General features: G+C 35.9%; 1 protein-coding gene across 12 annotated transcripts in view; it reads left to right on the top strand.

Moving 5' to 3' along the window:
* The window catches only part of LOC141426873 (dual specificity calcium/calmodulin-dependent 3',5'-cyclic nucleotide phosphodiesterase 1A-like), a 348,580-nt gene that overhangs the window by 99,356 nt on the left and 230,522 nt on the right, over positions 1–18,702 (top strand). For 2 of the 12 annotated variants that reach the window (XM_074086110.1, XM_074086101.1), the window contains exons 1-2: positions 6,999–7,165; positions 8,820–9,323. The exons of 6 other annotated variants lie outside the window; for them this stretch is intronic. In XM_074086110.1, coding sequence (XP_073942211.1) covers positions 9,107–9,323 — 217 coding nt within the window. In that variant the 5' untranslated portion in view covers positions 6,999–7,165; positions 8,820–9,106. Of the gene's footprint in view, positions 1–6,992; positions 7,228–8,819; positions 9,324–18,702 lie in introns of those variants that run through there. 4 more of the 12 variants (XM_074086105.1, XM_074086103.1, XM_074086102.1 and 1 more) reach the window with 4 other exon arrangements.

Here is an 18,702-nt window from a genome sequence, read left to right as displayed (position 1 = left end):
AAATACTGAGGTAAACAAGATTAAAATCCTCTGTCACTCTTTGTGTAAGCGTCAAGTCAGCATTCACATAGACAAAAAGCTTTTTTTATTATTCATACATCACAGCATTTTGCCACTTGTCTGATTCCAATAACACACTTGTCTCGAATTTACATTTCGAACCCACGACCCCGCCCTTGCAAAGCCCCCCTCGACCCGGCCTGAGCCGACGAAATAAAATACCTACGAAAGGAAAGAAAATAGAACTAAACGTAGGGAAATTCCACCTTCGCGAGTTTATCTAGTGTTGCGATAAAACAAATTGCCTACACTGCCGCAGTGAAGACCGCTTCAGCAGGGGTACATCTTGAAAAGCTTTGGCGTTTTTTTAATGCAATTTTATGAGCTGTCAAAACGCGACACTCATAGATTTTGTTTGGCGATAAGCGAGCTGTGACGTCACTTATTTTCCAACTCTATTGGCTATTTACTAGTTTCAATACAAATAATAAAACATAAAAATTTACACATTAAAACTTAATCTGATTTTCGGGTCTGTCATAGTGTTTTATTATTCTAATCACGTCTCAAAAGTATTATTAATTGGTATCAACCACTCTGATATGTGGAAATGGGATGGGTGGGATAGAGATCCCACAGACCTTACGTGCATCTCGACTCGATCTCGTAAAAATATTGAAATGAAAACCCATCGGAATATTATTCTAGATGTCCTAACTCCAGCTCCATGTCAAATTTCGTCTAATTGGCTGATTCAAAATTTACTATGCGGAGGTCCATATAAATAAACTATTAATAACCAACAAAATGTTGGAAAACCACTGACATTGTCACTTCAAAGTTTAATATCTCAAAAATGGCTAAACCGTTTTTGATAACATATGTCTAAAAACCATTGCTAGAAAATCAGGAATCAAATAAAAAAAACCGCATTCAAATCGGTTCACCCGTTTAAGAACTACGGTGCCACAGACCGACATACACAGAGACACACATAGCGGTCAGACATCTTAAACTCGTCATGCACGCACACACGTATTCAAAGTGTGTATAAAACACATACAATGAATTTTACTTTTGTCATATTAGTACGATTATTAAAACACCCTGCCTGCAAGTGGCGTACTAGAATTGTTTACACTGCATCCGAGTAGAGACGAAATGTGTAGCTGACACGCGAACTCTGTTGGCTCGCCGACGTTGATCCAATTAAATGAGGAAAGAATATAAAATGTGGAAAGCTACGGCAAACTTACACGACCACATTGTAAAGGACTCCAGGTGAAATCTAGACACACATTTCATGGGTGTCTGAGTAAAGTGGGCGAGTGGCATGTGATACATCGATTTACGATTTGTTTGTAGGAAATGCACAGCCGGTTGCCTACTGTAGTATTTCGTAGTTACGACCAAAGAGGAAAATTATAGCGATTGGTAAAATTTCAACTCTTAAACTTTTGACCATTTTTACGTCTACTCGTATAGGTACAAGACAGATACATTACCTACTTGATTGTTAGAACTCTTGCGGTTGTACAGAGTTTTATAAAATGTACGCAAATTATTAATAGTTTATGTTTAGCCAGAACGGAACACCTCACGCAAATGTTCATCAAGGCGACTTACCCGTTAAAAGACAGAGAGACAATAATTTAACTCTTTTTATTATTTATTGAAGATATTTTATAAAACGATAAAAAAATGTAGGTGCACCAGACAAAATTCGAATCCGAAGCTCGTGGCTATACGCGCCAAAGTGTAACCTTGCATACACCAACAATATTAATATATACATAGCCTTTACATTAATAGTGGGTATGCTGACAAAATTCAATTTAATTTGACGTCACATATGTGAAGTACAGTTTTTTTTCTAAACTCTGTCTCAAATCTCTCCCAGAAATCATTTACTTGTGCATTTTGTTCGCAAAAATTCATGTGTATCAAATTTTAACTCAATCGGGGTAATAGTTTCGGAGCAAACTGACTGTGATAAACGGACAGACAGACAGATAAACAAACAGAGTGATTCTATGTTGGCTTGAAACCCAAATAAACCGCAACATTTTAATATTTTCACTGCTAAATAAATGCAGCCACAAAATGGACAAAAATATTATTTATTTATTTATTTAAGGAGAACCAACAGCTAAAACACAATATATGTACGAGTAATAGGAATAGCAACACAGAGCCAATTAAGATTGGTTTTTGGAGTCTTTTTGTATTTTTTATTTCAACTCCAAATTTTGTTACTTTTACGGTTAGTTCCAATGGAGTGCTAAAAGTTTCTCGATGAGGGCTAAAAGCATAGATGTCGCTAGTGTCACTGCTTAAGTGACTAAATAAGAAACAAACAAGCTGAGATCTATATGTGGTGTATAGGAGAAATTCGTGTCTGTACTCCTGTCCAGTGGTGGTGTAGTGGTATAATACGCAGCACGGAATTCTGAGGACCTGAGTTCGGTTCCCAGCGCTGGTCTCTTTTTCTGGTTTTTCTGTGCACACACATAGATGTTTCAGTTTGTATTTTCGATACAAAGGCAATTACCAAAACATAAAATTATTATTATTATTCATGCAATCCCTTGCTACCACAGATAGAGTAAACTTCATAACTTCTACGACATTCGTTCAGTTCGTTATTGGCCAAAGTTTTGGCGGTTAATGACGCATTCAGCCGTCGTGGTCACGCCCATTTCGCAGTTCTGCAGAAACTGAGGCAAAAACCTGACTTATAGTTCCGCTTTATATTATTACTAGCTTTTGCCCGCGGCTCCGCCCGCGTGGTATTCGGTTAACGTGCGCTGTTCCCTCGGGAACTACGCATTTTTCCGGGATAAAAGTAGCCTATGTTACTCTCGGGCCCATAAACTATCTTTATGCCAAAAACCACGTCGATCCGTCGCTCCGTTACGGCGTGAAAGACGGACAAACACACAAACATACAAACACACTTTCGCATTTATAATATTAAAAGTATGAATATTTATTATGCCCGCGACATAGCTCAGTTCTACTTATAAATAGAAACCTGTATTTGACATAAACGGATGCCAAATACGTGAACAAAAATCAAGCTGAAACTGTTGCTAAATAAAAAAAATATGATATACCGTAAACTGCTTCAACTTTGCCCTCTGGTCCCAACATTGCCTGATTCGATTTAGAGTCGATAACTCAGCACCCTTTAGGTTTTTAAACTTTTATTCCCCCGTAATAATAATTCCCGTGTAGATAAAAGTTTAAAACCTATAAGAGTGCTGTTATCGACTCTAAATCAAATCAGGCAATGTTGGGGCCAGAGGGCAAAGTTGAAGTAGTTTACGGTATTGATTTTGTATTCTTGGATTATCCTCGGATTATTCCTGGATTTCCCCGTGGTTATCGTTGAATAGATTTATTAAAACTATTGCAGTTTTTCGTTTTAGCATTTTGTACAATGGTTACCTACATAACAGCGCTTCTTAAAGTCGAGTACCGTGATTAAGCCACGAGGATATGCTAAGTTGGTTAAAATTAGGAACGAGATTCATTCACGACTGCAACGTTCCAAATTTTACTGGAAAGGCGTATAAGAATGACGTAACACCCCTTTTTTATAGGTATTTGTTTTTATTTTGAACGTTTGCTCGACAAAATCAATTTTTTTTTTTTTACATAAGGAAAGTTTTTGGGTGGCAAGGTTTTGAGTGCAACGTTTTCGTTTATATTCTAGCATATTATATCTAATTTAGAGCGTTTATACGAGCTGACAACGTTGCATTTGTGTTGGTTTTTCTCGATTATTCCATAAAAATATAATGAAAATAAAAAATGTGGTCATGGTTTTCATTGACGTTAAATTAAAACACCTACATGCCTCATGAGTCTAAACCCAGCGGTTGTTATTTCGAGATTTCATCCCTATCCCGGGGGAATATCGGGATAAAAGTAGCCTATGTGTTATTCCACACGTCCAGCTATCTACATACCAAATTGCATGACTCTAAGCCCAGCGGTTGTTAGTTAGAGGTTTTATCCCTATCCCGTGGGAACATCAGATTAAAAGTAGCCTTTGTGTTATTCCACACGTCCAGCTATCTACATACCAAATTGCATGACTAAGCCCAGCGGTTATTAGTTCGAGATTTTATCCCTATCTCGTGGGAACATCGGCATTAAAAGTATCCTATGTTTTACTTACTTTTCGCCAAATTTCATCCAAATCCGTCGAGCCGTTTCAGCGTGCTGAAGTAACAAACATACTCAATCACTCACAAACTCACTTACTCACTCACTCAGAAACTTTCACATTTATAATATTAATAGGATGAGAATATTAGGATAAAAAGCAGCTGTGTTATCTTAGTGATCCAGTTATTAGCGAACTAAATTTCATTTAAATCTATCCATGCATTTGCCAACAAACGCACTTACACAACACACTTACATTCGCTTACATTCAAATTAATATTTCTCCAAAAACATAATTCGGAGAATCGGTCGTGGTGGTGGTGATGACTATAATTGTAGGTACATGCCCATAAGAATTATCTTATCTATAGTACTGAATAATAATATAGTACACACTGAATTGAAATAAAAGTTTGTAAAAAGTTTACGATTTCTTACTAAGAGCTGATTATTATTCAAATAAGGCCCGCATACATTACGGCCTGCCGATAACCAATCCATCACCGAGGCTCCGTACACATAATGCTTTTTGACAGTACAACTAAGTTACGCACATTATGTGAAATGTAAATAAATGCGAACCTGCAGATGTAGGACTAAATTTTACGTTTTTTTAGGTAAGCCCTAGTAATGAGAGAGCTTGGGCCTTAGTTCCCACGCGGGCCCACTGCGGATTGGGAACTTCACACACATCATTGGATTGCTTCGCAGGTATGTGCAGATTTCGTCACGATGTTTTCCTTCACCGTAAAGCTCGTGGTAAATTTCAAATGTACAATTTCGCACATGAATTTCGAAAAACTCAAAGGTGCGAGCCGGGGTTTGAACCCACGATCCTCTGCTTGAGAGGCCATAGGTCAAACCACCCGGGCACCACGGCTTCACGGATTTCGAGTTAAACTTGATTTGAGACGTGAATTATCCGAGTTTTTTATTACATTCTGGGGGTTAGGTGTGATGCCGTCTCTATTTGTTTTGTTCAAATAGACGGAGACGGCATCACATCTAACCGTCGGACGCTATTTTATGAGCCCTATTTTAAGCTAGGTACTGATTGTCAAACAGTAAGCTAACTTGTATTCGGACAACACTGACAGTTGCTATTTGATTTTGTCAGAAGCCTTTCATTCAGTTTCTTTTGCGTGATGATGTAACAAACAAATATTTTTTACGGACGTCCTTTTAAAACATTATAGGTGTACCTTAAATCACTTCTACTGTTTTGGCAAATCTACGTAATGACACCTCATTGTTGTCAACCGTGCCCGTTTCAACTGCAGAGGGGATCAAAGAAATAGACGCTCGAAAAACAAAACCCTCTTTTGGGCAATCCAGTAAAGAAAGTTTTGGTAAACATTTCATTTTTAATACAAGCTTTTATGCTGACTGTACTTTTTGTCGACTTAGCCCAAACTACATTTGCATATTTACCAAATTTCAAGATGCCACTAACCGTTGAAGAGTATTCCGTCCTGCGGAGACGATCCTGGCCGGACTACCAGGATGTCACGACCAGATTATTGTATTGTCACGTAATTTACATATGTATGCCAAATTTCAAGTCAATCCGACTACTGGAAGTTGTTCGAATTTAACTTGCAAGATTTGATTACAGACAGACAGACAACGGGACAGGTGAAACTAAATAAAAGCTTGTAATAAGTTGGTGGTGGTGGTTGTAGTAAGGTGCATGTTAAAATAAATGGATTGAATAAATGGATTCAAATGGGTCAAAGTAACGCCTGAATCTATACAGTATGTAAGGTGTATGTGGTTCATAAGTTATCTATAGGTACACACTTACGCTTATACACACAACTAGACTGATTAAATAATGGTAATTAAGTACATGCACTTATTCTGGCGACAGTCCAACCACGCTGCCCGCTTTGCCAAACAATGCAACTTGGCTAACCAGTCAGTTTGATCACGACTCTTTGTATGTATGAGTACCTACACTATGTCACTATGTCGCGTTAAGGTGCACGTGGTAAGTGCATGTATGTATGTAAACTCTTTATTGCACATGAAATAATAAAAATAAAAGTACAGCTACACAAAATAAAGTGAAAAGGGGAATTTATTCATGAATCTCTTCCAGCGAACTTAGCTAAAACAAAAAAATATCGGTCAATGTAAACTGTTATTGTTATAAATGTTGTACCAAATGGGTCAATCAATCCCCCCCCCCTCCCTATATCCCTGCGGAGATATCAGTTATAAACTTTGTTAGAAAAACGTTCACAAACATGTATAGTATTGTAATTTCGCAGATTAATTTCAAAAAACTCAGAGGTGCGAGCCCGGGTTTGAATCCAATATCTTCAGCTCGAGCATCCATAGGTCGAAACACCAGGCCACCACGGCTTTTCCCAAATATGATTTAAGTTTATATATTTTAGGTATATAAAGTTTAAATATACAGGCAATATGTATAAATAAATACAGAAATAAAAAGTTCATTGATAGCATTATTGAAGCAGCTATTCAACGACATCTGCTCAGTGTTTCTTACGTATAAGACACTACTAGATCAGTAATAGCACCTAATTATTTTGGTAATCGCTTAAACCATTCACATGCGTCCGTGATCTATTGTGCAACAACCTTCTTACAACCACAAAACTATCTGCCAGCCATTTCCTTTAATTCCGCCGCTGCTAATAATAACTGTCGATCGAGATAGCTTAATAACATTAATCGTTAACTGGGCCTTAGCGGACGTTAGGCAATCCCGGGTATTTTGAATTTGGACCTTCGAAACCGACCAGCTACCTGTGGCGGCAGGAGCATGTGGCAGCCGCGACAGTCGCGCGCAGGCCTCCACGCGATACGGACGCGTCGCGGTATATCCGTAAAACGTAACTGAATACAGCTCCGTCCGTACCACGTCCGCAAAAAGCGGCATATAACTGGCTGACAGAAATTTAAATTTGGAACGTTAAATCATAAAAGGAAAAACAAAGGCGGCGCTCCCTAAGCAATAAGTGTAATGGTTTGACAGTTCACTCGTGAAGGGACCACCTGTTGGTCCCGATTTGGCGAATTCCGGTGGGCACTGTGACAATCTGTTTACAAATGGGGGGCACCCTCCACCCCCGGTAGGGCTATGACGCAATGTTTTATGGGCGCCCGACGTACGCGTAACTATGGCGGAAAAACAACACCCGTCGCTTGAAAATAGATTTCCGTGTTTTCACCTGTGAAACCCCCGAACGCTCATTCCGCGGCGCAACCATAGTCAAGTGAATTACGAGCTGCTCGGAAAAATTACAGCGTTTATACTAATCTATTCCGGGGTTTATACATTTATTGTTTATTTACTCTGGAGATAAAAACGCGTTGTTTCCAAAATTTCGGGTCGGTTTCGGTTAACGCTAAGTAATTTGATAGCCAATTAACGTGTAGCATTGTTCGTCAGCACCCGCTAACTTTATGAAAGCCTTGGAAGGAAATATACAAAGGATTCCTTATAAAAGATGTCGAGTCCGTTGACCCTTGCTGGAATTCAATTTAATGTACCTTTGTACAAAAAATCTTTTCACCTTTCAAAATTTTTTTATGGAAAACATCCGTTTAAATAGTAACTTAAGCTTCTCTAATTGGCCAGTAAATTAGGACAATTACTAAAAGTTGCTCGACTTGCACACTTCAAATTAGCAAGAAATACAATTCTAATTAGGTACAGTCGTCTTCAAGATAAATGCCAACAATTACGTTCTTTGGAACTTTCTTTCATTTTCTTTGGCCTTCTTCAACCCACATTTTATAAACACAATTTATTACAACGATGCAGACTTATACATTCCCTTTTGTCTCAAAGGAACGTATCTAGGTTTTTCTCGTTGACCTGCCTTACCCGTTTCCAGTGCAATGGAGATTGTTATTGTATTCTTTATATTCATTACGAATAAAAAATCCATTCTGTACTTTGTCAAGATTTTAATTAAAGAATGTTTCCTAGAATTTTTAATTCTGAAAAAGTGTTTATTTAATTTTCTCCTACTTTTTCCCTTTTTCTAGACCTTTCAAAAGCTTTAGCCAAGCTTAACTCTTAATTCGATTACAGATTAAATACCCCTATTTATAATAACCTACATAGAAGGATTAGACTGTAAAAAGATTAAGAGCGATTAAGTCGTGATCATCCATTTACCGGTAATTCAATCGACTAAGTAAATCGTCAAAACGGCAAAAGGGTTCCGAACGTCGAACGACGATTGGCACTCGATTAATTCGACGCGGACTTTATTGCTTCTTCTGATTTATGTCAACGACATGAATCGAGTTAAGAATAGACACGCGAAAAGGCTGAGGGATAACAAAACTACGGAAAGTAGAAATGACCGAGAGAATGCGATGCCTTTTGATAGATTTTATTCCGCTGTGTATAGCAAGCTTTCTGTTTTGAACTTCGTTATCCGCTCTGATAACTATTTACATAAATTTAGTAATATTTAACAAAAGAAAGCACTTATCAAAATATTAAATCGATGTCAACACACATTACATATTGTCATAATCGTAGACCATTGCTGTATTTATCAAAAAATATCTCTCCATATTTATCTATTGCCAGCCATTATGAAAAGTGGACCATCACTTATAGCTAATAATTTCTTGATTTATCACCCCCGGTACAGCAAGCCAATGAAAATGTCGAAATTACCCACGATATTTACGACGCCTAGCTGTTACATATCAAAACATACAGTGTCGAAATTCTAAACATATCCAGATAACTAGTTTGAGTGATTGATCATCAGCAAATGCGGTTGTGTGGTCTAGTGACGTCAAAATCAGTGGTCAGAAAATCAGAGTTTTGTGACGTGTTAAAAGTGTCTGTGTTTCTGACTGTATGAATCTGAGTGCTGTGAAATTTCGGATTCGCCGAACGGAAATGTTCTAAGTGGAGATAGCGTGTGATGTAATGATGAAGCGGGGAAAGGCACTGCTGGAAGCCAGCAGGCAAGGCTCGGTCGATGGGGGGAGTAGTGTGAGTGACAAGGAACTGGTGCACAAGTGCCACAGTGACCCTGGTGGGGGCAGAGCGCTTGGGGCAGCGCCGAGGACACAAAGGCATCGATCCGCGTCAGGCGCGGCGAGGAAATGCGTACTGACTCTCGATGGATACTCATATGTCATTGGTAAGTGCCTGTCACATGGATTATTCAAGCTCATAACACCCATGTCTGATTAAATCAAAACACCGTTTAATGAAGGCTTAGATAACGTGGACATGTCAAACGCAGAGCGATCGTTAAAATAGGACCGAGTGTTCGCTAACCTGACAGAAAAACTCTTAATGTACAGGTATATTATGATATTGTTTATATTTTTTACTCAACATTAAAGTAATGAGTGCCACTCGCTTGAATATCTTAATTTAGAATTACGTCCAGCATTTTGATCCGTACGGAAAATCATGGAGGTTTGGTCAATCTTAATGTGGTAGGACGTCAATTATTCACGAAATGAACTAAAATAATTTCCTTGCTCACCCGCGACCTTACGATAGCTAAGCTTATGCAAAATATTAATTATTCACGAGTTAGACGTAAATTATTCAGCTCCTGCTTATATTGACAGACCGCACTGGTGTCAATAAAGACAGTTATGTTTCAGTTTAAAATCGGTTATCCAATTGCTTGCAGAACTCTCGTTTAGCGTCAAAGGCCGGTTCCATAGAAGGCTTTGCCTCTGTTTGGAATGCTAAGTTAATACTCTCCTTGCTGAGCGGCCCGTTTGGTAGCTCGTTCTCTCTCCGGTTCACTGCAAAAACTATCAGAGACTAACTAACTGTAAAAGTTTGGAAAAATGGCAATTATGTAGTTTGCTTAAGATGCTTTCCATTTCTATATAATGAGTACCCTAATTAATTTACAATTTATCGTATTTTTAGGCACTGGAAGTAGGATTCACTATTTTTTTCGTACTTATAACAATATTATAATTATCATTTATTCTTATTATTCAAATTAGATTTTTCTAATTTTATTCTGCTAATTAAATTGTTACTTTTTTGTTTGATGCTGTTTTTCTAGTAGGTACCTAACTTATTTTTAAAAAATACACTTTCTTAGCTCTTTAAAAAGTGTTCAACAGTGTACATTGTTCAATTTTAGTTTGTACGTTGCAGTTCTTATATATTTCTCTTGAAGTAATTTTTCGGTGACGTAAAAGCAAATGCCTGTCTAGTATTTTACCTACTTTATACAAACGTCTAGAAATACGTATAGTTTGGGTACTGAATACTTCGAATTCAAACTAAAATAAGTTGACTTAAAATTTTCATCCATCTTTATGAAAAATAATTTCAGAGTGCACGTCTAGTCGTTGGTCCCTCGTCGCGTTGCCAGTAAGTGGATGGAAATTTTCAGACAAACTTTAATTTTCCGAGTGCATGAAGTATTTTAACATAAAGTTTAGAGATCTAGTATACTGCGCTCTAAGTTAATAGAATTAGAATAGACAATAGAAATGTTAATTATTATAAAATAAAGCAATAAACAAGACGTTTTAAACGAGACGATATAATAAATCGTGTGATAAAATTTCTGTATAAACGAAATTTAAAGCAATCTCTTTCCTTGAACTAGAACCTGGGACTAGTTACAGTCAACATCAAAAGTAGCGGATCAATTCTTTTTAAATGACTTCAAAAAAGGAGGAGGTTATAAATTCGACTGTATTTTTTTATGTTTGTTACCTCAGAACTCCGTCATTTATGAACCGATTTGAATTTTTTTTTCGTTCGTCTAGAGATGCCTTCAATTAGGTCACATAAGCACCAAATCAGGATCTGATGATTGAATCCTAAGGAAATCGAGGGAACTCTTCAAATATTGTAGGGTCATCTGTAGTAATTTGGATATATTTAGTAGTAACTCGTGCATTTGCTCTCGAAAATCATCACTTGGTGATGTGGGACTGATGAAGAAGACCACATTTGACCAACAAAGCTACTGCTCAATAACAAGTACTTCACGGGTTGAATTTCAATTAAATACTTTAACAATATTACTTTAAACATTAAAAAGGTATAATAACAATATAAATAACTAGGAAATAATTGGTATTGATTTCCTCGATTATGTGATATTTTATTATGGCATAAAAACATTAAATCAAAGTAATATATTATTATATTATTGTAATTGTTTTTATTACTTCTTTGACATATTTTTGTAATGAAAATATAGATATACAGATAGTGTTTAGCGAAGAGATAATTTAAATCGGTTGAAAATTGGATTTATAGTGATTTTTTGAAAAATCTATATACCTGTCTCTTTCTCAAACGCTTTTCTCTATGCAGCAAGTATGGCGGTACTGGCGTGTGACGTCACATGCTAGTATGTCTTTCTCTGTTTAATCTTGAATTTCAAACCTTTATAACTTTGTTATTTGTAAAGGTAGCTTAAAAATTGTTTTTCTATTTGATAACAGGCATTGTGTAGTTTTAATTTATAAAACATATACAAAATAGTCAAATACCGTATTTTAGCTTCACATGTAGTTTAAGGACGATAAATTTTGCATGCTTTAAAATAGCTGTGTGTGTTTGATAATACTAATAACAAACATCAATGTAATCCCACTCTTAATTCAAATAAATTTAATTTCATTTCATTTCATTCATTTAAACACAGTTGCTAAGCAGTTTATGCCCGTCGTGATGCTTGGTGAAATGGAAGGGGTGGTGAAGCACCAGGACTCCTCAATACCTACTGAACGTCTCTGCATCGAAAGTTGACATTTAACTATTGAATCTTAGATTATATACACTAAAATGCGTGAAATAAAAATTATAACCAAAAATAGAACCGACTACGAAAAAACTATGAAAATAATTTTCTAGCAGTCTGAAGTCGGTGCCTCAGCAGTACCACTAACATGAGTTTACAGTGACCGTACTCGATAGCGACGGCGTAAATTATTTGTATGGAGAATTGTACAGCGCCTCTACAAATAATTTACGGCGTCGCTATCGAGTACGGTCACTGTAAACTCATGGTAGTGGTACAGGAGCCAGCAGGAGTGATTGAAGCCAAATATATAGTATGTAGGTGAGGTAGACGACTATAGGTCCACTCCTGCTAGCTAGTGCTGAGGCACCGACTTCAGACTGGTAGAAAATTATTTTCATGGTTTTTTGTATCGGTTTTGTGCGGATCTATTTTTTGTTATAAAATGTTTTTTACTCTGTCGCATTGACACATTGACAATCTTAAATGGCGATTAGTAAGTACATTGCTGTAAAACGACAAAGTACGAAAGTGTATAGCTACTTTTGATGCTGACGGTACCCATGGGCTGTAATACTAAGAATAGTCTCGTGGCGTGGGTTTTATTAGAGCAATACAAACAAGTTAGCTTACTTATTAGGGTACGAGCAAGTAACAAAATTGTTTTAAGCATTAAAGACAATAACTGCAAAATATAATTAAGTAGCATTATCATGAGTTTAAAGTTCTCGAATAGAGATCGTGGATCGGCAAACGCGGCGTAGGACGTCCACCAACGAGATGGACGGATGACCTGGTTAAAGTCACTGGTCCACGATGGATGCAGGCCGCTTCCAACCGAAGTAACTGGAGCTGGGCAAATTGGCTTTAGGATTCTTTTTGTTTTTTTTATTTAAACTCCAAATTTTGTTACTTTTACGGTCACCCGTAAAATCCATATCGATAATACATACTGAAATATAGATACGCAGAAAAACCATAAAAAGAGACTAGTGCTGGGAATTAAACCCAGGTTCTCAGCATTCCGTGCCGCGTGCTATACCCCTACACCACCTTTTATTTTTTTGTTTTTCTTTTGGTTTTTCTTAGTTGGTGTTTATCAGGATGACGCTTTTCAACTAAGTGCGTCACAGGAAGCCAAGCTGGACCTATGTCCAACAGTGGACGCCCTATCCCTGTTATGATGATGATGATGATCACGAGTTTAAACATTTATCTAGTCGCATGGCATTTAAAATAAAATTGCCTTTCAATATTACACGTTAATTGCCACGACTTTTACTAACTTAATTACAGCGCAGATTATTTAAAAGTTAATTTTCATTTACAAGTCCTCTTAAGATAATATATACTTAGTAAACCCAGGCAGTTGCTGGGTGAAAGTTCTATGTTGTTGAATTGCGGGCTTCACCAGCTCAGGTACCAAAGTTTGGTGAAACTTTAACTTATACCGGATTGATACGGGTCGGCTTGTTGGCTGCTATCAGAACAATAGCTTCACAATTTTGCTAAATAAATACTGCACTTGGTAGTAGTGACGAAGCGTCCATAGAACTCCATTCCCATCGGCTTGTCCAATATTTACAAAATTGAACATTAAGACGTACAGAATTTATGACAGATGTAAGCAATCTTTGCTTCCGCGCTACCTACTACGGAAATATCTGACGCCACGCCACTGCTCGGTAGGTACTTACTACGTGGTAGGTAAGCGAGATTGAAATGAAAAATATTTTTACTTTTAAAATATTATTAATATTCGAAGGCGAATATTTGTTAGATACATTAAAAATATAAAACATTGTTGATTTCTCCGTTTTTTTTGCTCATACTTACTTAATTACGATTACCTATTCAAGCTGAAATTAAGTAGGTATTTAATGAAAAAAAGTTACAGAGGGTCTTTTAGTTTTAATATTACTTTATTCTTATTCTAGGAGAAGGCTTGTATTAATGAATAGGTCATGTACAGCTAAATATCTGAACGCGACTCAATTGTTAACGGCGTAGAAGCTTGTTCAGATATTTTTGATAAAATTTTTGCTCACAAATTTATGAACTCGACTGTACAAGCTATATATATTTATTGAGTAAACCACTGTTAGCCAGGACATAACCCATTATACGAAAAAACTGCTAAAGATACTCAAATTCTCGATGCAAGCTTCTCGTTCATCTCATATTTAGGTCATAAAAGCTGTAATTAAAAGCGTCAAAGATCACTTGATAAGCCCCCCGTAAGATGAGATTATTAGGTTATGACAGTAAGCCTTTGATCTCTCTATCATTAATTACTTTAATTATGTAACGCTTCTTGTCTTTACACATAGTGAATTTGTATTCATACACAGTAGCCAAAATTTCTCACTACCTTTTGAATACGAGAGTTCGCTATGACTTGTAAGTTCATGAATGTTTCAAAAGTTCGTGTTCATCCTAAGCTAAATGAAACCCATTTGACAAGTTGTCAAAAAGTAAATTGTATTGTATTGTATTGTAACTCTTTATTTGTACATAAAACAAAAAGTCTTTAAATTCTTCGAATTAATTAGCGCAGGGTGACAACGACTCAGAGAATAAATATTTTTTATCTGAAAACAAAAGACTGTAAAATCTTTGTTTTACGTAAATCAATTTAAATTAATTGGCGTCCATTGTCAAATAAGAAAATTGACTCTTGAATACATAATAATATTATGTATCTATTACATGTCACCCGGTATGAATAAACCGTTTTATTTATTTATTGCACAATTTCTTAACTTGTTACTTATTTTATGGCATGTCTCGAATAATATGTTTTATCGTGATTTTATCATTTGAAATTAATGGATTGTAAATTTTTATATTGATAGTGTTTTTTGTGGTACGCTTATTTGCTCAGCTGTGGTATGAAATATGTCAAGTTATGAAGACAAAACGTGTTTCTATTGCCATCTGATTTCATTCAATGGCCTTCTTCAGTTTCATTGGTACATAAAAAACAATTGAAAATGCCAGTCAATCGATCAATATTCTTTATTTTGTTGTCAACATGCAATTATTTAAAAAAACAATAGATTTCAGTGAGTGATGCAACAAATGCAACATGATTAGAACGAAACGAACATCAATCAACTAGCAAAATTTTCCAAGCATTTCATAGCTGACAAGTTCTAGCTGTCAATCTGCTTGTAAAAAATGTAGTAACTGACGTTTCTAAGAACGATTAATTTAGTATGTATGATTTTCAAGGGCAAACTGAAGAATGAAATCGATAAATACATATATGTATTATTTATAGATAATTAGGCGTTAATTCATAGAGTTACATATTTAATAAAATGTATAAGTTGCACTCTGTCGAATTTAATTTTAATTATTATTTAATTTTTGTTTTTTTTTTTCAAAAAATTGAGTGTAGTGGAAGCGAAAATTAAATGTCAGGATCGTAGCAGGTGGAAACAAATTCTGTGTGTGTGGTTGTAATGCATTATTTCTCGGATAAGCAGCTATAAGCTTCTATTTCCCTCGCAATTGGGCCGTCATTTGAACACTCCAAATGCATCATCATCATTGATGGGGATGTTCACACCACCAATCAACTGACGTACTTTTTATGAGCTGTCAAAACACAAATCTCCCATAGAGTTTCAATGGCAATAGCGAGTTGTGACGTCATAAGTCGCTATTTGTTCGCCAACTCAATCAACTAACTATTTATTTGTTTTAAAGCAACAAAAAATCTAAATTTACAGTAAATCGAAAATTAATCTGGTTTTCAGGGCTAAAATAAAGCGTTTTTTACTTGGAGTCATGCCTTCGAATTCTTTTATATCCTTATTGGCGTCAACATCCCTATTGCAATAGTGTTGCGTTTGCGTGTTACGGGCTCGGTGTAATGAAGTGACGTCAGTATGCTGATAAGGTATCAGATACCGTGATGTAGCATTAATCGAACGTGTTTGTAGGTCTGCCTCAGATACTCCGTGTTTGATGTCTGATCTCGGAACGTGTGAATCGGCGATTTTTTTGCCGGCTTTGATCCATTGTGCGACAGAAAATACTAATATTACAACCCTCTCCCACCATAACCTGCTACCACCGTCCCACAGGCGATGATTGACTATAACTTTGGATAGCCATGACTATACGTGATGGTTCGGCGTTCGTTTTTCTAAAGCCGCAAATTCACTTAAGCAGCTTTGGGTTGCGTCTCCAACAAAGATGTGCGAGGATGTGTTGCGATAAATGTACGAACCGAAACAGCTGAACGGATCGAGGCGAAGTAAATGAAGCGTTTCTATTGGTTCATGAAGAACACATTCCTCGCCACATATCCGGCACATCTGCGGTGGAAACTGGACACGGAGCCTAAGGCCGTGCGAGCTGCCTAGACTTGCGAAAATGCAGGTGGAGACGCTGCTGTAACAGGGTGCTTTCCTTGACATCGGTGACAAGCCGCTGCTCGCGTTAAGTTGTAGCGATTTTGCTTTTTTTATTCAAAAACTGTTGATCAAACCATGAGAGTCAGGCATCTGATTAACAGATTTTGTGTCCTAATTTGTTTATTAACACACAACACAAACATCAGGCCTGTATTCCCAAATGGAGTAGGCAGAGCACAACAAAACGTTACCGCTTCGGAGCCACTTTTAGCAATTTTAGGCTAAGTTTGACAAAAACGTTTAACAATACTAATAAATAGACTTAATGCGACATAAATCTTATATTTTCTTCTGTTTGATTGCGTGCTTTATTGACCTGTAAATAAAAATCAAATAATCACCATCATATTTTAAATTTTGGAATAGAATATTAAATTAAAACCCTCGGTATTTTTATTTGAAAGTAAGCCTAAATTAATTTCTAACAGAATAATATATTAAAAACCTCGGAACTACTAACACATTTTCTTATCAGAAAAAGTTTTGCGGCCCGTTCTGGGCGAACAGTATCCTTAGGGAAAACCTGAAGCGACTAAAGTCTAGCTAATGTAGGGAATATCCTTTCCCAAGGTTAACCCGGGAGTTAACCTTGGGAACCTTGAGCACCATATTTACGGAGTATAAATACAAGTCAAGAAAAGGAAATTGTGTTATATTTTAAATTTTATTCATACGAGCTTTTATATTCTGTAAACAGTTTTATTACATAACGACATATAGACGAACTTCTTATCCCCTAACAGACAATGAATGTCGTGTTAACTTTTAAGCTAAACTTTTAATTTAGGATTTTACTAACGTAATAAAATTAATACAAAAGAAAATAAGTTCAATAGTTTATTAGGATAATCTATTTATATAAATAACACAAAGTCGGGTTAGTTACACTATTTATAACTTTGACTTATGACTTTGTTTTATTTAAATAAATTTATATTCATTAAATTTTGAAAATGTTGTGTTCTCAATCAGGCATCAAACTGATGACGTGCAATAAAAATAACGCAATTTTTTTTTTAACACAGATCTACAAATTATAAGTTCATATTAATTTCAATGTTATGAAATAAAATAGCGGGAAAATAACATGTTTCCATCAAACGCTACTTTAATTCAAATTGAAATTAATTCATTAATGTTTAATTTGTGACGTCATTGTTCATAAACAATAAAGCAAGGTCCACTTTCTAAAACATTTAACTAAGTTCCTTTGCTAGCTTTATATTCGTTGTATAGCCTGTACCTACCTATAAGTAAATTTACTTTTGTTATAATTCTGAGAATATTACCTATTGATAAACACCCTTATATTAAAACTAAAACTTAAACTTAAAACTATGATGCTAATATATATATATATATATATATATATTAGCATCATAGTTTTAAGTTTAAGTTAATATATATATATATAATTTAAAGCTGAGTTAATCATATTTTAATTACAGCAATCAAAATTCCTCGGATCTAGGTTCACTTAATATGTAACGGTCTTGCATAGAATAGTATCACTTCAACATAAAAATACTGAAGGAATCATCATCATCATCTCAGCCGTAGGACGTTCACTGTTAGACATAGGCGTTGCCCATAAACCTCTAGTTGCTTTGGTTGGAAGCGACCTACATCAACCGTGAACCTGGGGCATTAACCAGGTCATCTGTCCATCTCGTTGGTGGATGTTCAGGCTAGACGCTAGACGCTTAGAAATATAAAATAATATAACGCCTTTATTTGCTCTTCATTTTCGATAGAAAATACTATTTTCATTTCTCCGATCGTGACCACGAGTGCCAACAGTAACTAATCAAAAGTTTTGCAGTACCTATTCAGTTCCATTATAGTTTAGTGTAGTCGTTCAGTTGGACCGTTAAATACTGGGATAAAATGGGTGAAATTTCATTGTCAACTGTATAATTAATGCAAATGTGATTTTGAATGGAGCTCACATAGTAATTATAACCGCTTTGATGTAACAAGCTTCATGTTTGCTAGTTGTCTGATTCAGATATAGTTGACGATGTGTTGCCATTTTGTACTTTAAATGCCTGCCAGTAAAGCTGTAAAATTGTTGCAACAGAAGATAACCTCTATTGATTTTTCATTTATTACAATGTTTTGGAATATAAATAACATTTGGTAATATTACTTATTTTCGGAATATCTTTTTCAAAGTCCCTCGCGTATTTAAATTTTATAACATTTGGTATAGGTAGTTTTATTTTATAAAACGTGAATGGATCAAGCTAAGTTATAATAATGTTTGTGAGTAAATAGTTAGAATAATGAAGTTGTAATGACAGCACTTACACAATGCGTCATTAATTTTCACTCTACCTTTAAAAAATGTT

The sequence above is a fragment of the Choristoneura fumiferana genome, chromosome 3, assembly GCF_025370935.1.
Source record: "Choristoneura fumiferana chromosome 3, NRCan_CFum_1, whole genome shotgun sequence".
Classification (NCBI taxonomy): Eukaryota; Metazoa; Arthropoda; class Insecta; order Lepidoptera; family Tortricidae; genus Choristoneura; species Choristoneura fumiferana.
Note: the sequence above shows the minus strand (reverse complement) of the source record. Positions and strands in the feature narration are given on the sequence as shown.